This window comes from Heliangelus exortis, chromosome 5, assembly GCF_036169615.1.
Source record: "Heliangelus exortis chromosome 5, bHelExo1.hap1, whole genome shotgun sequence".
NCBI lineage: Eukaryota > Metazoa > Chordata > Aves > Apodiformes > Trochilidae > Heliangelus > Heliangelus exortis.
The window spans coordinates 3,734,936-3,758,399 of NC_092426.1; the positions used below are offsets into that span (position 1 = coordinate 3,734,936).

Sequence of the window (23,464 nt, forward strand, 5' to 3'; positions counted from 1 at the left end):
AGTCTTTAGATTTCACTGTTTAAAACGTGGTCTAAAGAGAGGCATGTGCCTTGCAGTAATAATCTGAAGGGGAATGAAGAATGAAAAAACAATGTGCAAACACAGGGAAAAAATACCTAAATTAAAATTCTTCAGCTTCAGTCATTATGCTGAAGTGTTTAATTATTCTACCTTATGTTAAAAAAAAAAAAAAAATTCAAAAATTGAGTTTGTTTCAAATACATTTATTAGACATACTGCTTTTTCTCCAGAGGAGGTAAATACAACTGCCTTATGGCTTGGAGCTGGAAGTGTGCTTAACCATAAAAAATTCCAAAGGAGATCACCACCTTACACAAAGCAAGATCCATTTTTTTATTTAAAAAAAGACAAACACTCTGTAAACCAAAGATTTTCAAGTTCTGAGCACTTTCTGGACCCTGCTGAGGCAGAGATTGGGAAAGTACATTTGCACAGTCTGGAATGGCTCATTTTTACACCACTGACCTTCCTAATTCAGCTTCTGCCCAGGTTTTCTCTCCTCCCTGCCACTGTCACAGCCAGAGTTGTTGAAGATGCAGCTGAACATCAGCACCATGTTGAGTTATCTTCCCCTCCTCCCCTCCTCCCCCTACTCCCCTTGAGCATCTTTCTCTCACCAATGTTTGCAGCAGCCACAAAGAATGGTACAAAATGGTACCAGAATGGTACAAGAAAGGCACCAGAATGGTACAAGAAAGGCACCAGAATGGTACAAGAAAGGTACAAGAAAGGTACAAGAAAGGTACAAGAAAGGTACAAGAAAGGTACAAGAAAGGTACAAGAAAGGTACAAGAAAGGTACAAGAAAAGCCCAAGAAAGGCCCAAGAAAGGCCCAAGAAAGGCCCAAGAAAGGCCCAAGAAAGGCCCAAGAAAGGCCCAAGATAGGCCCAAGATAGGCCCAAGATAGGCCCAAGATAGGCCCAAGATAGGCCCAAGATAGGCCCAAGATAGGCCCAAGATAGGCCCAAGATAGGCCCAAGATAGGCCCAAGAAAGGCCCAAGAAAGGCCCAAGAAAGGCCCAAGAAAGGCCCAAGAAAGGCCCAAGAAAGGCCCAAGAAAGGCACAAGAAAGGCACAAGAAAGGTACAAAAGCCATTCCTTTGCCTCTCTAAAACCCTAAGACAGCTTTTGGGCATAGTTTCACCTCCCCAGAATGACTGATCTGTATTTAGCACCAAATATTACAAGAATTGAGGCACCCAGCTCCACAACACTGTGAGGAACTGTGCTTCTAGGTCATGGGTCTGTAAGTTTTGAAGTCAAGCTTTAAACTGGGAACTTGCAAAAGATGGGGAAACACCATCCTCAAGAGCTCATTATAAAATATTTTCTAAAACACTATTTGGAGCAAGGCACTCTTTTTGCCAGTGCTCTCTGAGCAGATTTCTCAGTACCCAACCTTTTCAGGTGCTGAGGAGGTGCCACACTGCTTAGCTTGGCTTGAATGCAAAAGCTGACAGTCGGGCATTCGTAGATTGATCAAAAGGTTTGGGTTTTTTGGGTAGATTTGAGGCCTCCAGTTTTTCCTCCTGGTTCTTTTTCACTTCTTCCTCAGCCGCAGGACGCTTTCGCTTTTTGTCTTCAGCTAAACCATTAACTGCTCCTCCTGTGCCTCCTTTTGCCTTCTCAGTCCACACCTTTGAAGAGAAGCACTCCATTAAACAGAAAACCACACATCAGGCCACAAAATTCATCATTTGATACACCCTCTTTGCCTGATTATAAGGAAACACTAGGTTAGTTCCTATTAAGAATTAATAAGGATCGATTTAGGAACAATTTCCTCACTTTCCTTTCTTCTAACAACATTCTCCTTCAAAACTGTACTTTATTTAAGGCTGTGGATAAAACTGAAGCTCTTAATTGTCTTTCTGGACAAATAAGAAACCCAAAAGGCCTTGGAACAAATTTAAGCTCCAGTGAATGAAGCCTCACTATGGTACTTTTAACTCTTCTCCTTTTCTTTTGTTATTTCTCCATTGATTTCTCTCATTTAGGAAAAAGTTGTTTTCTGCTTTTAATTATTATTCAGATGCTTTCTATTTCCATATTTATTTTCATATCCTGTATGTTGTGTTGTGTATCATGGCCCAATTTAAAAGTGAAGACAGTGAAGATGGAGAACAGGGGAAGTAAAAAAAAAAAATTCCTAACCAAAAATAACCAAGGGATTCATTGGGGGGGGGGAAAAACTCTCAAAAAAACAAATTCAGAGCTTTTCTTACCATTCTATTTCCATATTTTCATATCCTGTATGTTGTGCTGTGTATCATGGCCCAATTCAAAAGTGAAGTAAGTGAAGATGGAGAATAGGGGAAGTAGAAAAGAAAAATTCCTAACCAAAAATAACCAAGGGATTCAATGGGGGGAAAAAATTCTAAAAAAAAGATTTAGACCTTTTCTAACCATTCTATTTCCATATTTTCATATCCTGTATGTTGTGTTGTGTATCATGGCCCAATTCAAAAGTGAAGTCAGTGAAGATGGAGAACAGGGGAAGTAAAAAAAAAAAATTCCTAACCAAAAATAACCAAGGGATTTATTGGGGGGGGGGGGAAATTCTCAAAAAAACAAATTAAGAGCTTTTCTTACCATTCTATTTCCATATTTTCATATCCTGTATGTTGTGCTGTGTATCATGGCCCAATTCAGAAGTGAAGTCAGTGAAGATGGAGAATAGGGGAAGTAGAAAAGAAAAATTCCTAACCAAAAGTAACCAAGGGATTCATTGGGGGGAAAAAATTCTCAAAAAAAGATTTAGAGCTTTTCTAACCATTCTATTCCATATTTTCATATCCTGTATGTTGTGTTGTGTATCATGGCCCAATTCAAAAGTGAAGTCAGTGAAGATGGAGAATAGGGAAAGTAAAAAAAAAAAAAATTCCTAACCAAAAATAACCAAGGGATTCACTGGGGGGAAAAAAATTCTCAAAAAAAAAATTGGAGGTTTTCTTACCATTCTTTCTTCTGACGACAGCAGCCTAAATCTACTCATGCCTTCTTTTATTACTTCTGCTTCATTCAGGTCAGGATTATCTCTCAAAATGTTTGCTCTGTTCTCTTCTAGCCACATCTGGAATCCTGTCTTTGGTCTAAAACAAGCATTATAAAACCTGTCTGTTTAAGAGGCTTTAGGAAAACCGTATCCCCCAACTGTTTTTACACAACAAACACCTAACTGGGCTTTTTTATTCTTGAAATAAAAAACTAATATATATATATATATATAGTCAGCAGTTTGTTTTCTCCTGTTGCAGTGTGCTTAAAGAACAAGCTGACAAGGCAAGACCAAGCCAAGCATTCTTATTAGGACTGTGATATGTATGGAAATCAACCTTTCAGGTTTAGAATGACAAAGCATAATGGTTCCCTTCCTTTCTGACAGGGTCCCATCAACCTAAAAATAGAGCACAGGCATTCTTAGCATCTTTCAGCTAATCCTTTCCACACTTCTCCTTGCCACTTGTTTCAGAACATTATCTGTAGAGGTTAATGAAAAGAATGCTGGTCCAAATGAATAATAATTGCCTTCATCTTCCTCAGTTAAATGAAGTCTAAATGAAACATGATTATAATAATGCAAGTTTCATGAGGGTTGGGACTGCTAGAAAATCCATCTGCTCCAGAGGAACAAGACAGATTAGAGTCTTAGCTAGGAAGAGATGTGCTCCTTTGGTGATACAAGTTTTGTGTTTGCTTTCTTTTTTAAAAAACACTCTTAAGACAAAGCTTTTACACTTTCAGATAAATGCCTTAGCTCCCAGACCTCCTCTGAGATTTGCTAGAGATGTTTAAACTTTAAATATTTCCTATATTTGGGACTGGCAGAGCAGCATGGTTTCATTTATCATTCAAAGGTCAGTGTAAGATGCAGGAGTAGCAGCAAGGCAAAAATCACTGCTGAGAGCCCCAAAATTTGGGTTGTTCATTTATTATTCACTCACACATGGATCTGTCTCAGGTTGATGCAAAATTTCTCCTTTGAGTAACACTGCCATGCACACTGTGACTGTAACGTGGCAATTTGGAAAGCCAGCTCAGGTGTTTTATCCAAGTTTGTTTGATAACAGCAGAATATAAGGAGCAGTTCACTCAGTTTCTGAAGCAGTTTCACAAAAGTGAGAACTTGTGAACTAACACTTCCATCTTGATGTTATTGTACTTCAGCCAGCCCAACTTTTGCAGAAGCAAAAAAGGTTTTGGACTTGCTGTTCTATCAAAATTGGAATATGGCACTGAGATGGAAGTGGTTACTCACCTTCTGTTTTCAGTGTTCTCCTCTGGAGCAATTTGGACTTCATGGGGCTCATTTCCAGCTTTTTCCTCTCTTTCTTCCACTGTTTTTTCACTTGAGTTAGGTGTACGAACCTGGAAGAAGGAGGCTGCTGAAGCCTTTAGAAATGAGAGTTTAAAAAAAAAAAAAAAAGGTAAGAACACTTCACCCTCAGGCAACACCTACCACAGAGCTTAACAAAAACCAGGCCTTTCCTAAAGACAAAATAATCAGGTGCATTAATACATTAATATAGCAATTAACCCAGTCAGCTTCAGCACAACAGATGTTTACTTAACACTACTTGAAATCAAAGCACAAGATTCAGTGCAGTATGAAATTTCTACAAGTGTTTTTTTTTTTTCTGTTTCATAATTTCTGCAGTATGCTTAACATGAACTTTGATATCTAAGATGTTTTCCTCAACAAGGTTTCATACTTGATAAAAGCTGGTAAAATTCAATTTGCTGCTCAATTTACTGCTCTTTGCTCAGTGTAAAAAGACTAAAAACATTACCTGCTTGGACTTGGGTTTGGGAATTAGAGGCTTTATAACTGGGGTGCTCTGCTTGTTTACAGCTCGACTGCCAGATAAAGAAGTTTTCTTTGAATATTTGGTCATGGTGTCTAGAACATTTGCTGAGGGGACCACTGGGTCCTTTTTGTTAGATGACACCTAGAGAAACAAATAAATAGACATTTATTTTCTGTCATATTCCCCTCCTTTGTGTCCCTGTCATAGGCATACTGTAAACTGCAGGTATAATAATCTGTTGTGATTTTCAAAACACCACAACCCAGCAAAATTCTTACCTTAAAGGGATTAACTCTCCCTTGGCTGCTTGATGCAATTACAGCTGTTGAAAAGGAAAGAAAAAAAGGATGTAAAAAGGTGTGTGTGGATGTGCACTCATATGTATCTATAAAAGTCTATGAAGCAATGTGCACCTTTTAGGTAAGTGGATGAAACAGCATTAGCCTCATTTTCCAGAGAACAAGGCTAACACTCCTTTTGGGTATTTCAGCCTCTCTCTCACTGCAAACTGAAGAGAACTAAATCAAAAGGTATCAACAATTCCACACCACAGAAAAGAAAGTGGCTTGAAAGTGGCTGGATAAAGAGAAATAGGCTTTAATAACCACAGAGGTCCCAGTCTACATGCTCAGCTATTATTAGTCATCAGAAACACAGGACCAGCAGCTTAAAATACAAACCCACAGGAAGACTCAGTACTTCCTCCACTCCCAAATCCGTTTCCACTCCTATTATTCTTGCTGGAGGGCTGGCAGGAGGGAAGAAGCAAGGAGCAACAAGAGGTCACATTCTACACCCCTGCCTGCTCAGACACCCAGTTCCACAGCAGGGTCACTAATTCTGCCTTGGGAGTGTAACCACTAAATAAATGTGCCAGTGTTTAGTAAACTGATCATTCTTATCTTTCCCATCCCAAAAAATGCCTTCATGACACAGCCAGGCAGACAACTGATTCAGGAGCTGGCACAGCTAAGGCAAGCAGCATGTTGTTATGGAACATCATTAAGCAATGAAGACATCAACAGGAATAGGGAACCTCTTGAAAAAACAAGAGCAACAATTGGTGCAAGTTGCCCTTTTGACTGAATTGTTATGCACTGAATTTTAGAAGCAACAGGAGACTGGAAGATGAAAACAGGAGCAGATGTTGGGAAGCCTGACAAAGTTCTCACCCTGCAATAAAAAGAGACTCACTCACCAGACTTTGGAGTAGTCACCTCTGCTGAAGTGACACTTCTGGAGAAAGGATTTGGCCCTTCAGAAAAAAAAAAAGGGAGTTAAATATGTAAGTGTAACAAAATGTGATAACTTGTTAAAAAATAAACCCTAAACAGACAAGCAAATTTTAGTAAAATTCTCTCTATTTTAAGGCATGATTCTAAATTTTGAAGTGTACATACACTTTTACAAGACCATCTGTTATCTTTACCTAGATTTAACTTGAAGAGTTGTACACTTTATTCCCTAAACCTTAAGCTTATTCCTTAAAATGTGCCCAGCAAACTACTTGTCTATCAACCTAACTCCTACAAGATTTCAGCTGTAAACAAAGTCATAGTTTCACAAGGTGACCCAATCTATTATAAATAGCAACTGACAACCAAAACAGAACCATAGAATCACTCTGGTTGGAAAAGAGCTTTAAGATCATTGAGTCCAACTGTTCACCCAGCAGTGCTAAGTCCACCCCTGCCCCATGTCCCTCATCCCCACATCTCCAGGGCTCTGAAACCCCTCCAGGGATGATGGGGACTCCAGCCCTGCCCTGGGCAGCCTGGGCCAGGCCCTGACAACCCTTTCCAGGGAGAAATTCTTCCCCAGCTCCAACCTAAACCTCCCCTGGCACAACTTGAGGCTCTTTCCTCTTCTCCCATCCCTTGTTCCTTGGGAGCAGAGCCCAACCCCCCCTGGCTCCAACCTCCTCTCAGGGGCTTGCAGAGAGCCAGAAGGTCTCCCCTCAGCCTCCTCTGCTCCAGGATCAACACCCCCAGCTCCCTCAGCTGCTCCTGGGCAGACTTCTGCTCCAGACCCTTCCCCAGCTCCATTCCCTGAAACTGATCCCCCTCTCACCCCAACCTCCTCTCAGGTAGTTTTAGCTTCAGGTAGCTGAACTCCCCAGAGGGCCCTCAGTTAGTAGGGAGGAAGCTGTGTAAGTAGGAGCATACACAGCTTCCATACAGCATAACTAGCTGTTAGTAGGAGTGTAGAAGCTGTGACAGAGCAGGTGACAGACACTCAGCTTGTTTCTCTGCAGCAGCTGCAGGCACAGGCTGGGACACACACCTGCTCACTCAGACAGGCACTACCACTCATCTCCCACAGGGAATTCCAGGTAACAGGGAGCCCACAGGCAGGAGTTATTGCATGCCAGCCCATTATTCCTGTGCATTTTTTTCCACAACAGCCACAGAAGAGAGATCAGTAACTACCAAACCTGTTTTATCTAGGTAGCAGAAAACCTACCCCCTGCTACAGCTGCAGAGCTTTGAAACTCAATGGAAAAAAAAAAAAGGAATTATTTCCTATTTATGTGAATGGCTTCTAAATGAAGCCTCCCATATTTCTCTTGTGGTGCCCCATGAGAGGAGCTGTGCCTGTCTTTCCAAAAATTCATGTCCAAAGAACAAATCTGAGCCACAGACAGAAAACCACAATGTTTGCACAGTCCTATAGACCGTTCAGTTATCCAACCTATCTGGGAATTTTCCAGAATTCCTTATTAACTCTGTGAAAGACACATCCAGCTAACTCCCAGCCTGTTCAGAGAATACATTTTTCTTACTCTGTCTGTGCACTTCTGGTGTTTCTTCTGCTTCCTCACAGGCATCAGCTTCCTCAGCATCTTCCACTTCTTGGTTCTGCTGAACATTTCTCACTGGCAGCTGACTCCACACTGTGGCAGGGTTGCTGTAACTAAATGTAAAGAATTCATCAGAAAGGAAGGGATCACCACCTGGAGAAGGAAAACTGGAGCAAAAAAAAAAAAAAGGCTAGTTTACCTAATTTAAGGAACAGGAGCAATGGCATTATTTGCATCCTTGCTCTGATTAAACTGCGGTGCTTACTAAAATTAAAATAAAAGTTCATGAAGTACTTCAGCTCCCACTGAAACACCACCTGCAGTTGCCTGGAGTGGTTTTAAGGAAGGCCACACACAGCTGGGAAACTGCCCCAAATGCAGACTCAGCTAAAAGAACATGCACTGACCTTCAAACAGCTTTTTTTTGTGACCACCCTGTCAGAACCAGAAGGTCTGGACACCTTCAGGGTGCCCCACAACTGCTGCCAGAAGACTCTGTCACAAATAGAAATCCTAACATAAAAAACCCTTCTGTAATCTCCTCCAGTCTCACAAATAATACCAGATTACTTTTCTGCACACATGAATAAATACACAGGTGAGAACACAGACGCATATTTTCAGTCTGAAGCTCAGAAAGCAAGTTTTAATGTTTAATTGGATTATTTTCTAAATTTCCAGTACAGTAGAATGTAAATACTTGCATTTCCTCCCTAACCTTTGCTGACTAATAAAATCTGTGTTTATATAAACTAAAGGTTTATTTCTTTCCACCAGAATGTCAGTATTAAGCTGGCTGTAAGAACAACAGAGTGTTTGTGACAAATTTTAACCTTCAGAGTGGCTGGAATCACAGTCATGGGATTACAACTTCCACACATGATCCAGAAGAAAAAGGTGGAGCATTTATAAAGGAGTTTTAAAGTGGGCAGTTGCAAGGGTAAGGCTACAGGTAAATTCAGTGACTTATCACTTCCTCTTGCTTAATTAAGTTCCAAACTTCACACATAAAATTGCTATATGAAGACAATGCTTGGGAGAAAGTGTTATGACATTTTTTTCTGTTATCAGACTGGTGGTTAGCATCTGGTTTGTTTATAGTTGCACCATCCTGAGACCAAGCAAGAAAACAGCTCTTCTGTGTAGTCTGTATTTTAAAAAAAAACCAAAAAACCCAAACACACATCTTGTGCCTCATCATGCTTTAGGAAGAAGATGCAGCTAGGAGAGGAAAAGTAAAATAGCACAGATACAGAGGGGGGAAAAGCATGTAGGAAATCTGTAGTATTTTTATAGTTTTGAAGAGCTGGGATTAATTAGGAGGAAAAAAGACAAATAGGACAGACTGAGATGGGATACTGAAACAGGAGATGGCTGCAGAAAGAAGCATTTTAAGATAGGTGTGGAATGAAGTGAGGCAGAGACACTGAGACAAGGAGGAAAAAAGAAAAAAAAAGTTGTCAAATAACCCAAGTAGCTCAAGCTGGAGGAGGGGATGACAAAAACCTCTGGTCAGAGCAACTTGAAATTGAGTCTGTTTTGCCTCTGAAGGTGTTGAACACTGACATAGTGTAAGGAAAGAGTAGAGACACTTCCTTCTGTGTTAGTATCCTGGTAGTAATCAGTCCTCACAAGACACCAACAAGAATGTACCATTTTCCAAGCACAGTTTCACAGCCCAGCAACACAAGCTGTTTCTTCCTAAGAAACACCTGGTCGAGAAAAGTTCAGTGCCTGCATCAAAGTGTTAAAAGCTCAGTAACAAAGCTCCCAGTTTTTTTAATCACAGAAATTTGTCTTACCCAGCATTCAAGTGCTTTCGGAAATCCTCTTCCTCCTCTTCATCTTCCGGAGCTGTTGCCAACTCACTTGCTTTTTCTACAGCCATTTCACTGAGTCTCTGAGCTAAATTTAGTCTCCTGGAGCGAGAGGCATACTTGATAGCTAAATTCACAACGTTTTGGGTCATGAGGTCAGCAAGTTCCACACAACGATATTCACGCTCCAGTTTACAAGAAAGCTGAAAGAAAAAAAAAGAAAAAAAGCCTTGAGAGTTACACTTCACAGTCACACAGCTCCCTCAAGGCTCTAGAACCAAAATATTATGGTCTTGGTGGAGTGGATGAATAAAGAGAAACCACTAACAAGCATGTGCTGCATGGCAAAATAAAGCTTTTTTTTTTCTTAACTCCTTCTTCCTCCCACCCTTCATGCATATAAGCAGTAATATTAACTGCAGTCCACCTCTTATTTTAGTCCACAAAATGGCTGGATTCTCAGTCACTAGCCAGACTTCTAGTAAGAGGAATCAGATCCAAATTTGCATTAAATTTGTAATGATGTGATAATAAATGTAAAATATTAAATGTAATAAATTTTTAACAGTGTAAATTACATTTACGTTAAATGCCATCACCTAAAAAGATACCAGGGATTATTTCTATTTTTTATTTATTTGTACTTACAGCAAACAGCTTCATTAAAAGTTCTTGCTGTTCTTTCACTGACTGACTTTTAACATTTTCATCAAACTCATAGCCATTTTTTGATAAGTAATCCACGTGGTTGTGAAGCACAACAGACCTCCAGTACTGCTCCTGAAAAAGGGAGAAAAATGCATGCTGGAGGTCAGAGGGGAAAAGACAGCCCAGAACTTCATATCTAACAATTCATAATATGTTTTACCAACTTATTCTTACATTCTCCTTTCACCTTATAGTGAGGGGCAGATAATTTTCTTTAAAAGCCAATGCCTACTGAGGAAAAAAACAGAGCAGACCAACAACCATCTGTCTAAAAACTGATCCAAACACTTGCTGTAGATGTGAAGATTCCATTCATATTAGAGACTTCCATCAGGACAAGACCTACATGTTCAGTTTGCTACCATGACAGACACTTCTAGAACATTTTGATTATTTTCTCTTATAACTTCTGCCCCACAGCAAATTCAAAGTATTCCAGAACACCTGTAGGAGTATTCACCATCTGTGAGACAGGTAAACATAAAATTAAACTCTTGCTGTTCAGGGAAATACCTGTATGGATATTAGACCAGGCTACCCCTGTTACAAAATAATTATAAACTTAATCAAAACCAGTAGGTTTAGATCAGATGTACTGGGATAATCTGCTGCTTTACTTACACAGAAGTACATGTTCCCTCAAACTAAATTAACCATCCCTGGCATTCCTTCCTTCTGTTATTTTGGGGGTGTGTGGAAGACATCCCACCAAATAAAGAACAAAAAGACTTGAACCAAATGAAGAAGACTTAGTTTCAGTAACACTTTGCCATTTTTAATTTTCTCATCTACACGTCTAGCAGAGAGAATAAATTTCAAGTAGCTTTAAACTCTCCCAAAGGTTGAGGTCAGAATTTCATGGTTATTTCTATTTTGTGCACTACAGCTGAACCCCACAAGGCTCAAATAAACAGATAAAAAAATTAATACTAAATACAGTCACTTTTCTAAAAGCTGTCCACACATACATCTTGCTTCAAGCAGTCTCTGCCTTAAGAAAGTGAAGCCTGAATGCCTGTGCTTTTATGAATAATTATGAATATCTAGTTCATCTTCCAAAAAAAGACTTTCCAGAAATTTTGTTATGCCTAAAATAAAAAACCCAGGCACCTTCAAGAGGGTCTTGGTTTGGACCCCAAGATGTGGCACTTCCTAGAACATTAATTACTATCCACCAAATAAAAAAATTAAAATACATCTTTAAAAAAGAGGGATAGAAAGACTTTATTGGCCAGAAATAGATTATGTGTAAACAGAACCTTGCATCAGCTCCAACAGCTTTGTTTTGTATTCTTCTAGAAACAGCTGTGAACCAAACCAACCCAGCAAAGCTCTACAGAACACTGAACCCAAATAACCTCCTTAGCCACAGCTCTTACTCAGAGTTTGCTCTCCCCTCCCTCAGAGCAGAGATGATTAATAATCATCTTCTCTAATCCCTACTACAGGGACATCTGAGACTATCAGCTGGGAACTCAACACCATTCCATACCTCCATCTGTCCCTTTTCTGTTGTAACTTGGCAGTAAGGAAGTTTAAAAGGTAATATTGCTACAGCAGGCCTTGGGAGTGTGGGAGGGAACCGGGCTCCTTTACAAGGAATACACCTGTGCAAGGGAAACAAAAACCACATAAAAATCCTCACCAGTTGTTCTACACCTAAACCATGTCTCCTAAGAAGCAAGATACTTTAAGAGGATTTGTTCTTTAAAAAAGCAGTAATTAAATTACTGACTTAAATACAGCAATATGGAAGATTGCATTAATAAAGAGTTATTTTTACGTGGTAATTTTGAAAGCCAACAAAGCACATGCTGCTCTTCTCCACACCAGACACGTGGCATGTAACAGGCACAGATCCTTATCTCACAAAACCCACTATTTAACAGCCACTACAAAATGTAAATGCAATTTATTAACAAACTAAAGGACACTGGAAGAAGAGCAGGCACGTCTACCACTTAGTTTGATGAGGGGTCTGGGGCTTCATGAAGAGGGTGCTGTGTTCAGCCACACACAGGGGAAAAGAAAAAAATAAAAATAATTAAAAAAGAGATAAGGGTGAAACAGATAAACATATACTAAAAGCATAGGCTTGTTGTTTAATTATATTTAAACTAATTATTTCTGGTAACAATCACTTAAGCAAAACATTGATTAGGGCAGACCTGTATTTCCAGCAGCACCAGTGCAGCATTGACAAAAATATCTGGTTTTATAAGCTACTGTTTCAGACACTAGGAAAAAAAAATTAGAAAAAAAAGAACAGGAAGCATTAGTGTTCTGGCTATCTGTGTTAATTAAGGGGTTTCTGCAACAACTCTTCCTTCATCTTATCTTTCATACACTGGTGGCTTTGAATAAAGTGTTCTTTGCAACTCAGGGAGCAGCATTTTCTTGGAGCAGAAAGAAAAAGAACTCATTATGACAGACTCAGAGTTGACCATCTCAATGTGATGTGTTCTCCACAATTTTAGTGGATTTTCTGGAGGTCAACATTACTTAATGATTTGGAGGAAGTAACAAGATGAATTGACATTTGTCAGCCAGAGCAAATAATTTGTAAAAAGTAATAAAACAGTAAAAAATAAAAATAAATAATTGTGTAAAAAAATAACACAAAAAAAATTAGGGATTACAAAGAATGTCACAAATTTAAACACCAACTTCTCCATGTGCATGAAGAGCCTGAATTTCATTAAAATAGATGAGCTGATGGATTCTGTCCTGGCAGGAAAAGGACACAGGGCACTGAATAAAGATGACTTAGAAACAAAGCTTAGCAAGTAAGTGTCTGGGGATGGATGTTACAACAAACAGAGTTATTTAGACATCACCACTATCACATTTTATAAAGTAATGGCTAACTCTCAGCTAATATTTGAGCAATTTCACATACAAAATTGTTCTCCATGGCCACAGTTTAAATATTAACATAATAACAGGCAGTTCTGATTTATCTGTGGCTACTGTTGTAGGTGAGTTACATGACTGGATTCTCCACAAAGGGAAAAAATGAGAAAATACAGCTTAAGGGGAAAAAACAACAAAAAAACCAAAACCAAGCCCCCACAACCCAAGGTTACTAAGAGCAACCATAACTTTTTGGTAGGTTTCCTTAGCAAAATGCAGTCTTATGGATGTGTCTGCACCAGCATGCAGTGCTACAGGCTGGGGACAGAGTGGCTGAGAGCAGCCAGGCAGAAAGGGACCTGGGAGTCTGGATTGCCAGGAAGCTGAAGAGGAGCCAGCAGTGTGCCCAGGTGGCCAAGAAGGCCAATGGCATCCTGGGCTGGCTCAGGAACAGCGTGGCCAGCAGGTCCAGGGAAGGGATTCTGCCCCTGTGCTCAGCCCTGGGGAGGCCACAGCTTGAGTCCTGTGTCCAGTTCTGGGCCCCTCAGCCCCTCAGGAAGGAGATTGAGGTGCTGGAGCAGGTCCAGAGAAGAGCAAGGAGGCTGGGAAGGGATCCAGCACAAGTCCTGTGAGGAAGGGCTGAGGGAGCTGGGGGTGTTGAGGCTGGAGAAGAGGAGGCTCAGGGGAGACCTCATCACTCTCTCCAACTCCCTGAAAGGAGGTTGGAGCCAGGGGGGGGTTGGGCTCTTTTCCCAGGCAACTCTCAGCAAGACAAGAGGGCACAAGAGGTCTCAAGTTGTGCCAGGGGAGGTTTAGGTTGGACATTAGAAAGAATTTCTTTCTGGAGAGGGTGCTCAGCCATTGGAATGGGCTGCCCAGGGAAGGGGTGGATTCTCCATCCCTGGAGATATTTCAAAAGAGCCTGGATGTGGCACTCAGTGCCATGGGCTGGGAACTGCAGTGGGAGTGGATCAAGGGTTGGACTTGATGAGCTCTGAGGTCCCTTCCAACCCAGCCAATTCTATGGTTCATAAAGTGCACATGCCTTTTAGCAAAGGCAAATAGCCACAACTAGTCAGTTACACATGATAAAATTCTAATAAGTTTATTCAAAACCAATTTAGTAAGGAAACATCCATGTAGAATTCAGCTTATGAACTACCTCATTTACTCTGCATATTTACTACTGCCTGTTTCACCAAGAGCTGTTTCCAGTTCCTCACAGGAAGAAGTGCTCTAGAAATTAAAACCAAGACAAACAAAGCATTTCCTTGAGAAATATCTGACCTGAGCTGCTGGGGATTTTCATGGACACCAACTACCCAATAATGATCAGATTTTCCTTTGCAGTGCTCCCTTGTGTTGCACACTGGAATCCAGGTATTCCCAACTCCTCGGTTCAACATCCTCACAATTCCCTCAGAATCCACGTAACAAGGGGTACCTGGTTGGTTGTTACAAATAAAAGGCAACTAATTAAAACAGGAGAAACCTGGATGGATTATTTATTTACAAATATAACATTTCTCACCCAAACAGTACAAACTAGCTGGAAAAAAAGAGATTTTTCCTTAGAAAGATGCGCCACCTTCTGACAGCCAACACTACTGCTGCTCAGCTGACAAGTTCCAACTTAAAACATTTTCTGAAGAAATTAAATTCACACTACTTGGGTAGATTCCTGAAGAAAATGAGCTATTTTACAATTACTTTGTCTGGTTACTATAAAAATTCCTCCTAAGCTGCCAATTTTTGGGGATGAGACTGAAGAAGCCCCTGAGGGTGTTCTAGTGCAGATTATTTCTTTTTGCTGAGTAAGGAAACCACTGTTCTGGTAACACTGAGTGCATCCTATTTGTAGTGGAGAAATATTAAAGATTTGTGATAAAGACATCAAAACATGGAACAAAACAGAATTTTGCTTAGCACTGAGGTGATAAAAAAAAAAATCTTAGGTGCCAGGACCACCATTAGTAAAAAAGTATTAATTAGCATCCTCCAAAATTCCCTCAATAGTGTCAAGATTTCTCAGTGTCATTCATGCAGGCATTTCATACCTTCTGCAGAGAATCCAACCCACACCAAATAGGATTTCTTTGTAAGAGAAAGAGGGTCTCCATGCAAAATCTGTTTTTTCTTTTTTCCTAGCTCCATCAGTTGTACTCCAAGGCACTGGTCTCCATCAAACCCAGTACCTAGGAAAAAATTGTTCAATTACTATGTAAGAAAGCAAATTAATTGTCTTGTCTCTCAGCTAAATTTAAGTTTAGAATCAAAACCTAATTATAATGTAAAGCTATCCATAAATACCATGGTCAGACAAGCAACTATTTGTCATTTTGGATATATAAAGCATGTATAATGATGACTTCCTTAATTTCCTACAGTAATTCATCTTGGCATATCTGAAACCCATGTTCAACCTTTTAATGTCACTGTTACAAAATTCTCCCCCTGCCTGCAGGTTAAGGTAGGCATCCCAATATAAAAATGTCACAGATCTGTGGGGTGTGATAGTAAAAGCACCACTGAGGAGAGACAGATAAGGACAAGCATCACCAAGAACAAAAAAAAAAAATAATTCTGGTCATGACATTAAAAAAGAAAAGAAGAAGAAAAGAAGAAGAAAAGAAGAAGAAAAGAAGAAGAAAAGAAGAAGAAAAGAAGAAGAAAAGAAGAAGAAAAGAAGAAGAAAAGAAGAAGAAAAGAAGAAGAAAAGAAGAAGAAAAGAAGAAGAAAAGAAGAAGAAAAGAAGAAGAAAAGAAGAAGAAAAGAAGAAGAAAAGAAGAAGAAAAGAAGAAGAAAAGAAGAAGAAAAGAAGAAGAAAAGAAGAAGAAAAGAAGAAAAGAAGAAGAGAAGAAGAGAAGAAGAAGAAAAGAAGAAGAAAAGAAGAAGAAAAGAAGAAGAAAAGAAGAAGAAAAGAAGAAGAAAAGAAGAAGAAAAGAAGAAGAAAAGAAGGAGAAAAGAAGGAGAAAAGAAGGAGAAAAGAAGGAGAAAAGAAGGAGAAAAGAAGGAGAAAAGAAGGAGAAAAGAAGAAGAAAAGAAGAAGAAAAGAAGAAGAAAAGAAGAAGAAAAGAAGAAGAAAAGAAGAAAAGAAGAAGAAAAGAAGAAGAAAAGAAGAAGAAAAGAAGAAGAAAAGAAGAAGAAAAGAAGAAGAAAAGAAGGAGAAAAGAAGGAGAAAAGAAGGAGAAAAGAAGGAGAAAAGAAGGAGAAAAGAAGGAGAAAAGAAGAAGAAAAGAAGAAGAAAAGAAGAAGAAAAGAAGAAGAAAAGAAGAAGAAAAGAAGAAAAGAAGAAGAAAAGAAGAAGAAAAGAAGAAGAAAAGAAGAAGAAAAGAAGAAGAAAAGAAGAAGAAAAGAAGAAGAAAAGAAGAAAAGAAGAAAAGAAGAAGAAAAGAAGAAGAAAAGAAGAAGAAAAGAAGAAAAGAAGAAGAAAAGAAGAAGAAAAGAAGAAGAAAAGAAGAAAAGAAGAAAAGAAGAAGAAAAGAAGAAAAAAAGAAGAAAAAAAGAAGAAAAAAAGAAAAAAAAAAGAAGAAAAAAAGAAGAAAAAAGAAAAAAGAAGAAAAAAAGAAAAAGAGAAAAAAAGAAAAAAGAAAAAAAGAAAAGAAAAAAAGAAGAAAAAAAGAAAAAAAGAAGAAAAAAAGAAGAAAAAAAGAAGAAAAAAGAAGAAAAAAGAAGAAAAAAAGAAAAAAGAAGAAAAAAAGAAGAAAAAAAGAAGAAAAAAAGAAGAAAAAAAGAAGAAAAAAAGAAGAAAAAAAGAAGAAAAGAAAAAGAGAAGAAAAAGAGAAGAAAAAGAGAAGAAAAAGAGAAGAAAAAGAGAAGAAAAAGAGAAGAAAAAGAGAAGAAAGAGAAGAAAGAGAAGAAAAAGAGAAGAAAAAGAGAAGAAAAAGAGAAGAAAAAGAGAAGAAAAAAAGAAGAAAAAAAGAAGAAAAAAAGAAGAAAAAAAGAAGGAAAAAAGAAGAAAAAAGAAAAAAAAAAAAGAAAAAAAAAAGAAAAAAAAGACAAAGGAGAGAAATACCTCTGTGATAAATAATCATTAATTGCTCTCCATGTCCTGCCATGGACACCACTGGCCCAGGGAGGCTGAAGATTTCTCTCTGAACTCCTCCCACTGTAAACACACGAACCAGCAAGGCACTGGTGGCACAAGCAGCCCAGCCCTGACCCAGGCAGATGGCCTCAATGTCTTCATCCTTTGGCATGTCCACTGTCCACTCCTTGTTTGTATCCCAGGAGCTAAAATGAATGCAGTGGAGCTTGCTGAAGTAGAGACAAAGAACAACAGTCAAGTATCTCAATGTAAAAGAAGAGACAATATCTAAAAATACACCAATATATTATGTTTTTATCTGACAGCTGGAATCTGCAATGGTCGTAGAAAGAACTACAAATTAAATGTTCATTTGCAAAGGTGTTATTTTTATTATTCAACTGATAAGTTCACCAGCTTGAACTCCAGTACTGCAGATTTAGAGCCTCTATATCCCAAAATAAACAATTGATGGAGGTCTGAGGGAAGACTTTTACATGGAAACAGGTTAAGAGTCCTGCTTAATAAACATTAACAAGTACTGAAGGTGCTCAGTACCCCTGAGAATACCAGCCTTCATCACAGGTCTCTCACATTACACTGTCTTTTAAAGGAAAAAAAAAAACCAAAAAACAAAACAAACAAATTTCAGTTCTATCACCTTAATAATTGAAAACTACCTCTGACCAATTCACAGGCACCACAGTCAAGGTGAAGGGTATTTCTCAGTTTCTCACACTGCTGTATGTGTGAAAATAAGTTTTTCCTTCAAGATAATTCCACAGAAAACAGCAACAAAATGTTGTTATTACTGTTCTTGAATGAGAGAACAGAGTATAGCTGGCACAGCTGCTTGAATCCTTCTGCAGGTTTTATAAACTTGTGTTCTTCACACTTAATTTTTTGGGTATCTCCAAACATGTCTCCTTAGCAGCAATGTGAGAAGAAATAGTGTAACCCTTAGGAGTCATCTTGGATCTGAGCAGACTGAAAAACTATTTTTCATGGTTACAATTTCCTTTGAGTTAGCAATGGATGAAGTGCATATACAATTTGAGAAAGGTGTTAAAAACAAAACAAAATTCAGGAAACAAAATACACTTTTCAATATTTTTCAATCTTCAAGTGGGTGGGTGTGAAAATCCTCCTTGAAAGTAGTCCCATAGAGTATGACCAAAAGCCAAAAAAGTTATTTGAAGCTGAAATTAAAAGCTGAAATATTTAAAACCAGCCCAGTGCAGTGTTCTGCAGGGCTGGGACAAGCTACAGGTTTAGCAAAGCAAGGTCATGTCCTACCTTGCAAGTTCCTGTGTACTCTCACAGGCCAGGAGAGCAGCTTCAGCAGAGAGATCAGCCATGGTGTGATTCAGAGAGTTTGGGAGGTGTGTTGCATGATGTATGGAGGTATCATGAAATTCAATATCTATAGCATTGTCTTGTTCATCATTGTAACAGCGAATGATACCAACAGAATTCCACACCTGTTAAAAAGAACACCCCAAAAAACCCAATAACCAAATCAAACCTACTAAACCAGCCTGCTCTAACCTTCACATCTGAAACAACAGTAAATGGGAGGCTAGAGGAAGACTGAAGACTTGGGTGATCAGGGATTTGTTGCTAAAACAGTTGAATTTGGCATAAATTAGTTTCATTCCCATTGCTGAGCCATCTTTCTCCTTGCAAAATCAATTGTGAGGAATTTGCAGTTGGAGAGAAATAATGGATGATTCACACACAAGCCTCAACAGCACAAAACCACCCACAAGTTGTGGTCAAATAAGAAGCTTTTAAGAGATCTGCTAGAATTCAACAGCACAGGTATGTCCCTGCTCACTGCATGGCCTAGATGACTTTCAAAGGACTCCTTAAACCTGAACCATTATGGGATTCAAGATACAAATCCTATAGCTTCCTTTTGTCTTAAAACCAAGTATTTATAACAAAAAAAAAAAAAACCCTGAAGTGTAAAGCATGCTATTATGCAATCAATTTTTGCATTAACACAAACTTGGTTTCCACCCTTTGGCTTCGCAGGGAAAATTCTTAAAACCAAAATCAAAATCTTGGAAAAGATGAGATGAAGACACAGCAAGATCTGGACAATATTAACAAAGCAACTGGTCCTACAAAGAGAGCATCAAGGCTCACCATGAAACGATGCATGAGGTGTGCAGGAGTGGAGCCAGACTGGAAGGGCCTTTGCTTGGGGGTTGGCATTGGCCCATCATAAAAAGGCTTTTGTGTTGAGGATGGGGGTAAAGCTGGAAAGCCACCAGTTTGATCATCATCATCATCATCATCATCTTCCTTTTCAAGAAGGCTGGAACTAGCTTTTATCATCCCAATGTCTAGAAGTTTAAAAAAAAAAAAAAGAAAGAACTATATCTTACACAGATTATTATGACAGAATAGAGGATAAAATTTTAAACTGTCAAGATTTCTTTGAAAAAATAAGGCAGAATATATCTGAGAAGAGGATGTTAAGAGACCATCCCAGTAGCACTATTAAAAGGCACTGGAAAATTAATTCTGTACCTAATGAGTTATCATCATCATCAATTACTGCCCGTCTCAGAGGGCCTGAAGTTGGCATGAGGTCATCATCATCATCTTCATTAGCTCCAGCCTTTGGGGAGGACTGTGGCTCACTCAGATCTCCATTCAAATAATCATCATCATCATCATCTCCATCAAAGAGACCATTGTAGTCTTTTGTCACCTCACTGGCAACCTAGAACCAAGTCAACAAAAATCATAAAACTTCTTTTGGGTACAGAAATCAAGAAATGAATCAACACGCAGGAGGGAACTGACAATACAGAATGTTCAGTATCATTTGGTAACCTAAACAATCCTGTTCATTAAAAGAAATCAAATAAAATTGTCATCAGTACTCATCACCTTGTCATCTGCTTTCCTTCCATCACCAATATTTTCCAACAAGCCCAGATTTCCTTCAGTGTCTGTATAAGCAATTTGCTTGTATCTGGGGTGCCATGCCAGTCCACAAATAGTGTAATTTTTCTCATGTTTCATTCTAAAAAAAAATTAAAAATAAATAAGAATAAGGGATTTTTAGCATGCTTCTCAGGGAATAAAGTTTCACAAGAGTTAATGTAGAAAGTTGCAATATTTACTTACATTAGGAAATGATGCTATAGTGATATTACACCAATAAAACAATTAATAGGTTACCTTTAGCATAAACAGCTACTATAAAAAAAATACAGCAAGTCTTTCTTTTCTATGGAGGAAATAATTTAAGCTTTAAAGATCAAACAGAATCATACTCTTAAAACAGCTTCTTGAAACACATAGAAAAGACAAAAAAACTCCCCATTAGTTTTATGTTACAGAATAATCCAGTTATAAAAAGAACATTCAGTTGTTTCTCCAGTACCAAACCAACTAGTTAATCCCCTAACTTTTCCACCTTCTGTTCTCATAAAAATTCCTTCAATTATTTACATAATCTGTCTTTAATTCTTAACACAGGCACTAACAGTAACAACCATGCTTCTTACCCAAAATATACTGAGAGATAAATTACCCCTTCTCTTCTCTACCTCACTTAATCATACCCTTTTTTTAATTATTTTTTTTTTTGCCCTGAGAGAGAGATGCTTTAACATCTCTCTTAACATCTCTTGGCTTTAACCAACCAAGACAAAGAGCAATTTATCAGTTTATCCTTTTTTGCCTACAGGTGAGGATAGCTCACTGATGTATCTGTATTTCCCTCTCCCTTTGGAAAATAAATCTTTCTGCCAATGAACCTGGGGTTTGGGGTGTAAAAACATGTTCCCATCAACTATTAGATTAAAAAGTAAAAAAAATGTTTGCATACAGAGAACTAGATTATGGCATTTGAACAAAATCCACTTCAGGGTTCCCCTTCCCTTGGATTGCCAGGAAGCTGAAGAGGAGCCAGCAGTGTGCCCAGGTGGCCAAGAAGGCCAATGGCATCCTGGGCTGGCTCAGGAACAGCGTGGCCAGCAGGTCCAGGGAAGGGATTCTGCCCCTGTGCTCAGCCCTGGGGAGGCCACAGCTTGAGTCCTGGGTCCAGTTCTGGGCCCCTCAGCTCAGGAAGGAGATTGAGGTGCTGGAGCAGGTCCAGAGAAGAGCAAGGAGGCTGGGAAGGGATCCAGCACAAGTCCTGTGAGGAAGGGCTGAGGGAGCTGGGGGTGTTGAGGCTGGAGAAGAGGAGGCTCAGGGGAGACCTCATCACTCTCTCCAACTCCCTGAAAGGAGGTTGGAGCCAGGGGGGGGTTGGGCTCTTTTCCCAGGCAACTCTCAGCAAGACAAGAGGGCACAAGAGGTCTCAAGTTGTGCCAGGGGAGGTTTAGGTTGGACATTAGAAAGAATTTCTTTCTGGAGAGGGTGCTCAGCCATTGGAATGGGCTGCCCAGGGAAGGGGTGGATTCTCCATCCCTGGAGATATTTCAAAAGAGCCTGGATGTGGCACTCAGTGCCATGGGCTGGGAACTGCAGTGGGAGTGGATCAAGGGTTGGACTTGATGAGCTCTGAGGTCCCTTCCAACCCAACCAATTCTGTGATTCTATGATTCCCTCCTCGGTTTCTAAGGATGTGAAGTTTCCATTGGCTTCTCAGGTGCATCTTCTCAGTTTGTCAGGTGAATCAGAACACACTTCTGTGCCTATTGGGTGTGGGAAGGGAAAGCAAAACAATGCCACATTTCTACCTAGAATCATGGAATCACTCAGGCTGGAAAAGTTCTCTAAGATCATCAAGTCCAACTGTTAAGCACAACTAAACCATATCCCAAAATTCCATGTCTCTGTGCAACCTTCAGGGATGGTAACTCCACCACTGCCCTGGGCAGCCCATTCCAGTGTTTACCAGTAAATCAAATTGATGCTAATATCCAATCTAAACTTCCCCTGGAGCACCTTGACACCATTTCTTCTTGTCCCATCACTTGTTCCTTGGGAGAAGGGACCAGCACCCACCTCACTCCAACCTCCTCTCAGGGGCTTGCAGAGAGCCAGAAGCTCTCCCCTCAGCCTCCTCTGCTCCAGGATCAACACCCCCAGCTCCCTCAGCTGCTCCTGGGCAGACTTCTGCTCCAGACCCTTCCCCAGCTCCATTCCCTTCTCTGGACACACTCCAGCCCCTCAGTGTCCTTCTTTTAGTGAGTTTAAGATTGGAAGCACCTTTCACTCTTGTAGAACACAGAAATGATACAGCAGCCCTTGGATCCTCCTCCCTCAGGCTGCACAAGAGATGAGTTCTCTTCTTGCTCCCTTTGGGTCTACACCACCCAGATCTGACACTGCTCTTTTGACTTTCTCTTTTTTGCCCTCCCAGTCCCACTACCAGCTGGGAGACCATCCCTGAGGCCAAGTAAAAGGTATTCTTCAATCTGAGCCCTCATATGGTGTCTCCTGGAGTGGATTTTTTTAACTGGAACATCAAAAGGAAACTTAGAGAACGGCCCCGTTCAGGCTTTTCAAGAAGCAGAGTTCTACAGTTGAACAAATATGTTTGACAGAAAAGATAACAAAAATCATATGTCAAGAAAAAAAAACAGCTACACAGGTACTTATGGAACAGCACTGAATACCTCTCTATGCACTCCTGAGTTTCCACATTCCACACCACTATGCTCCCATCCACACTTCCAGCTGCCAGGTACTGCCCACAGGGAGACCAGGCCACAACATTCAAAGGCTAAGGAAAAAAAAGAAGTAGAAAAAACACATATTATCAATGCACACACAGCATTCATATTCAGGAGCTTAAAAAAGAGAGATATTCCAGAAATTAAAAATAATGATCTTCAGCAAATCCCATCCAGCTTTCTGTATAAGAGCTGGCTTTAGGCAGTTTCCTGCAAAAAATATTCTTTATGGATAGTACATTTTTTTTGGGGGGGAATATCCATTTTCTGTCATTAAACACTGCCATAAGGTCAAACAAAACCTGATTCTAGACAGGCAAGACAGAAGCACAGCATTTTGCAGCCTCAAATCTACTCATAGCTCAATTTGTTTTGAACTTAATACAGTTCCATAAACTTAAATCCAAGAGTGTGTGTTCTGTACCTTCATAACATGAGGAAAATGGTCCTCCTCAACCCAAAGGTTTCCAAATATGTAACAAAGCCAAAAGAAAGAGGATGGGACAGCCAGGGCTACTCTGTAGCTTAATTTCAGCTTGATAAAATATAAAGTGGCCAGCTGATATCCCTGTTCTGTACAGAAATAACCATCTTGGCATTTTCCTTGAAAAATTCAGAGCAATTTGTGGAAACAGATGCTCTTGAGCTGCAGTTGGTGACTCACCAGCAGACCTTAGAAATCTAGTGGGTTACTATAAATGAAAGAGGAGAACCAGAGCCACATAAAGACACATTTGACACCTATTTAGTATCTCTCACCTTGTTTTCCAACATAAAAAGTGTCA

The 23,464-nt window shown here is 39.5% G+C and overlaps 1 protein-coding gene across 3 annotated transcripts in view; it reads right to left on the minus strand.

Annotated features, from left to right (window-relative positions):
* Positions 1-1,421: 1,421 nt before the first annotated feature.
* WDHD1 (WD repeat and HMG-box DNA binding protein 1) overlaps positions 1,422-23,464 on the minus strand; it is a 37,564-nt gene continuing 15,521 nt past the window's right edge. For all 3 annotated transcript variants that reach the window (XM_071745205.1, XM_071745206.1, XM_071745204.1), the window contains 18 exons: positions 22,623-22,729; positions 19,939-20,074; positions 19,573-19,768; positions 19,186-19,385; positions 18,331-18,515; positions 17,023-17,264; positions 15,065-15,202; positions 14,295-14,451; positions 11,647-11,761; positions 10,095-10,226; positions 9,432-9,649; positions 7,612-7,742; positions 6,028-6,084; positions 5,108-5,151; positions 4,812-4,970; positions 4,280-4,413; positions 2,978-3,113; positions 1,422-1,658 (listed from right to left, as the gene is read on the minus strand). In XM_071745205.1, the coding sequence (XP_071601306.1) occupies positions 1,452-1,658; positions 2,978-3,113; positions 4,280-4,413; positions 4,812-4,970; positions 5,108-5,151; positions 6,028-6,084; positions 7,612-7,742; positions 9,432-9,649; positions 10,095-10,226; positions 11,647-11,761; positions 14,295-14,451; positions 15,065-15,202; positions 17,023-17,264; positions 18,331-18,515; positions 19,186-19,385; positions 19,573-19,768; positions 19,939-20,074; positions 22,623-22,729 (2,694 nt within the window). In that variant the 3' untranslated portion in view covers positions 1,422-1,451. The remainder of the gene's footprint in view (positions 1,659-2,977; positions 3,114-4,279; positions 4,414-4,811; positions 4,971-5,107; positions 5,152-6,027; positions 6,085-7,611; positions 7,743-9,431; positions 9,650-10,094; positions 10,227-11,646; positions 11,762-14,294; positions 14,452-15,064; positions 15,203-17,022; positions 17,265-18,330; positions 18,516-19,185; positions 19,386-19,572; positions 19,769-19,938; positions 20,075-22,622; positions 22,730-23,464) is intronic.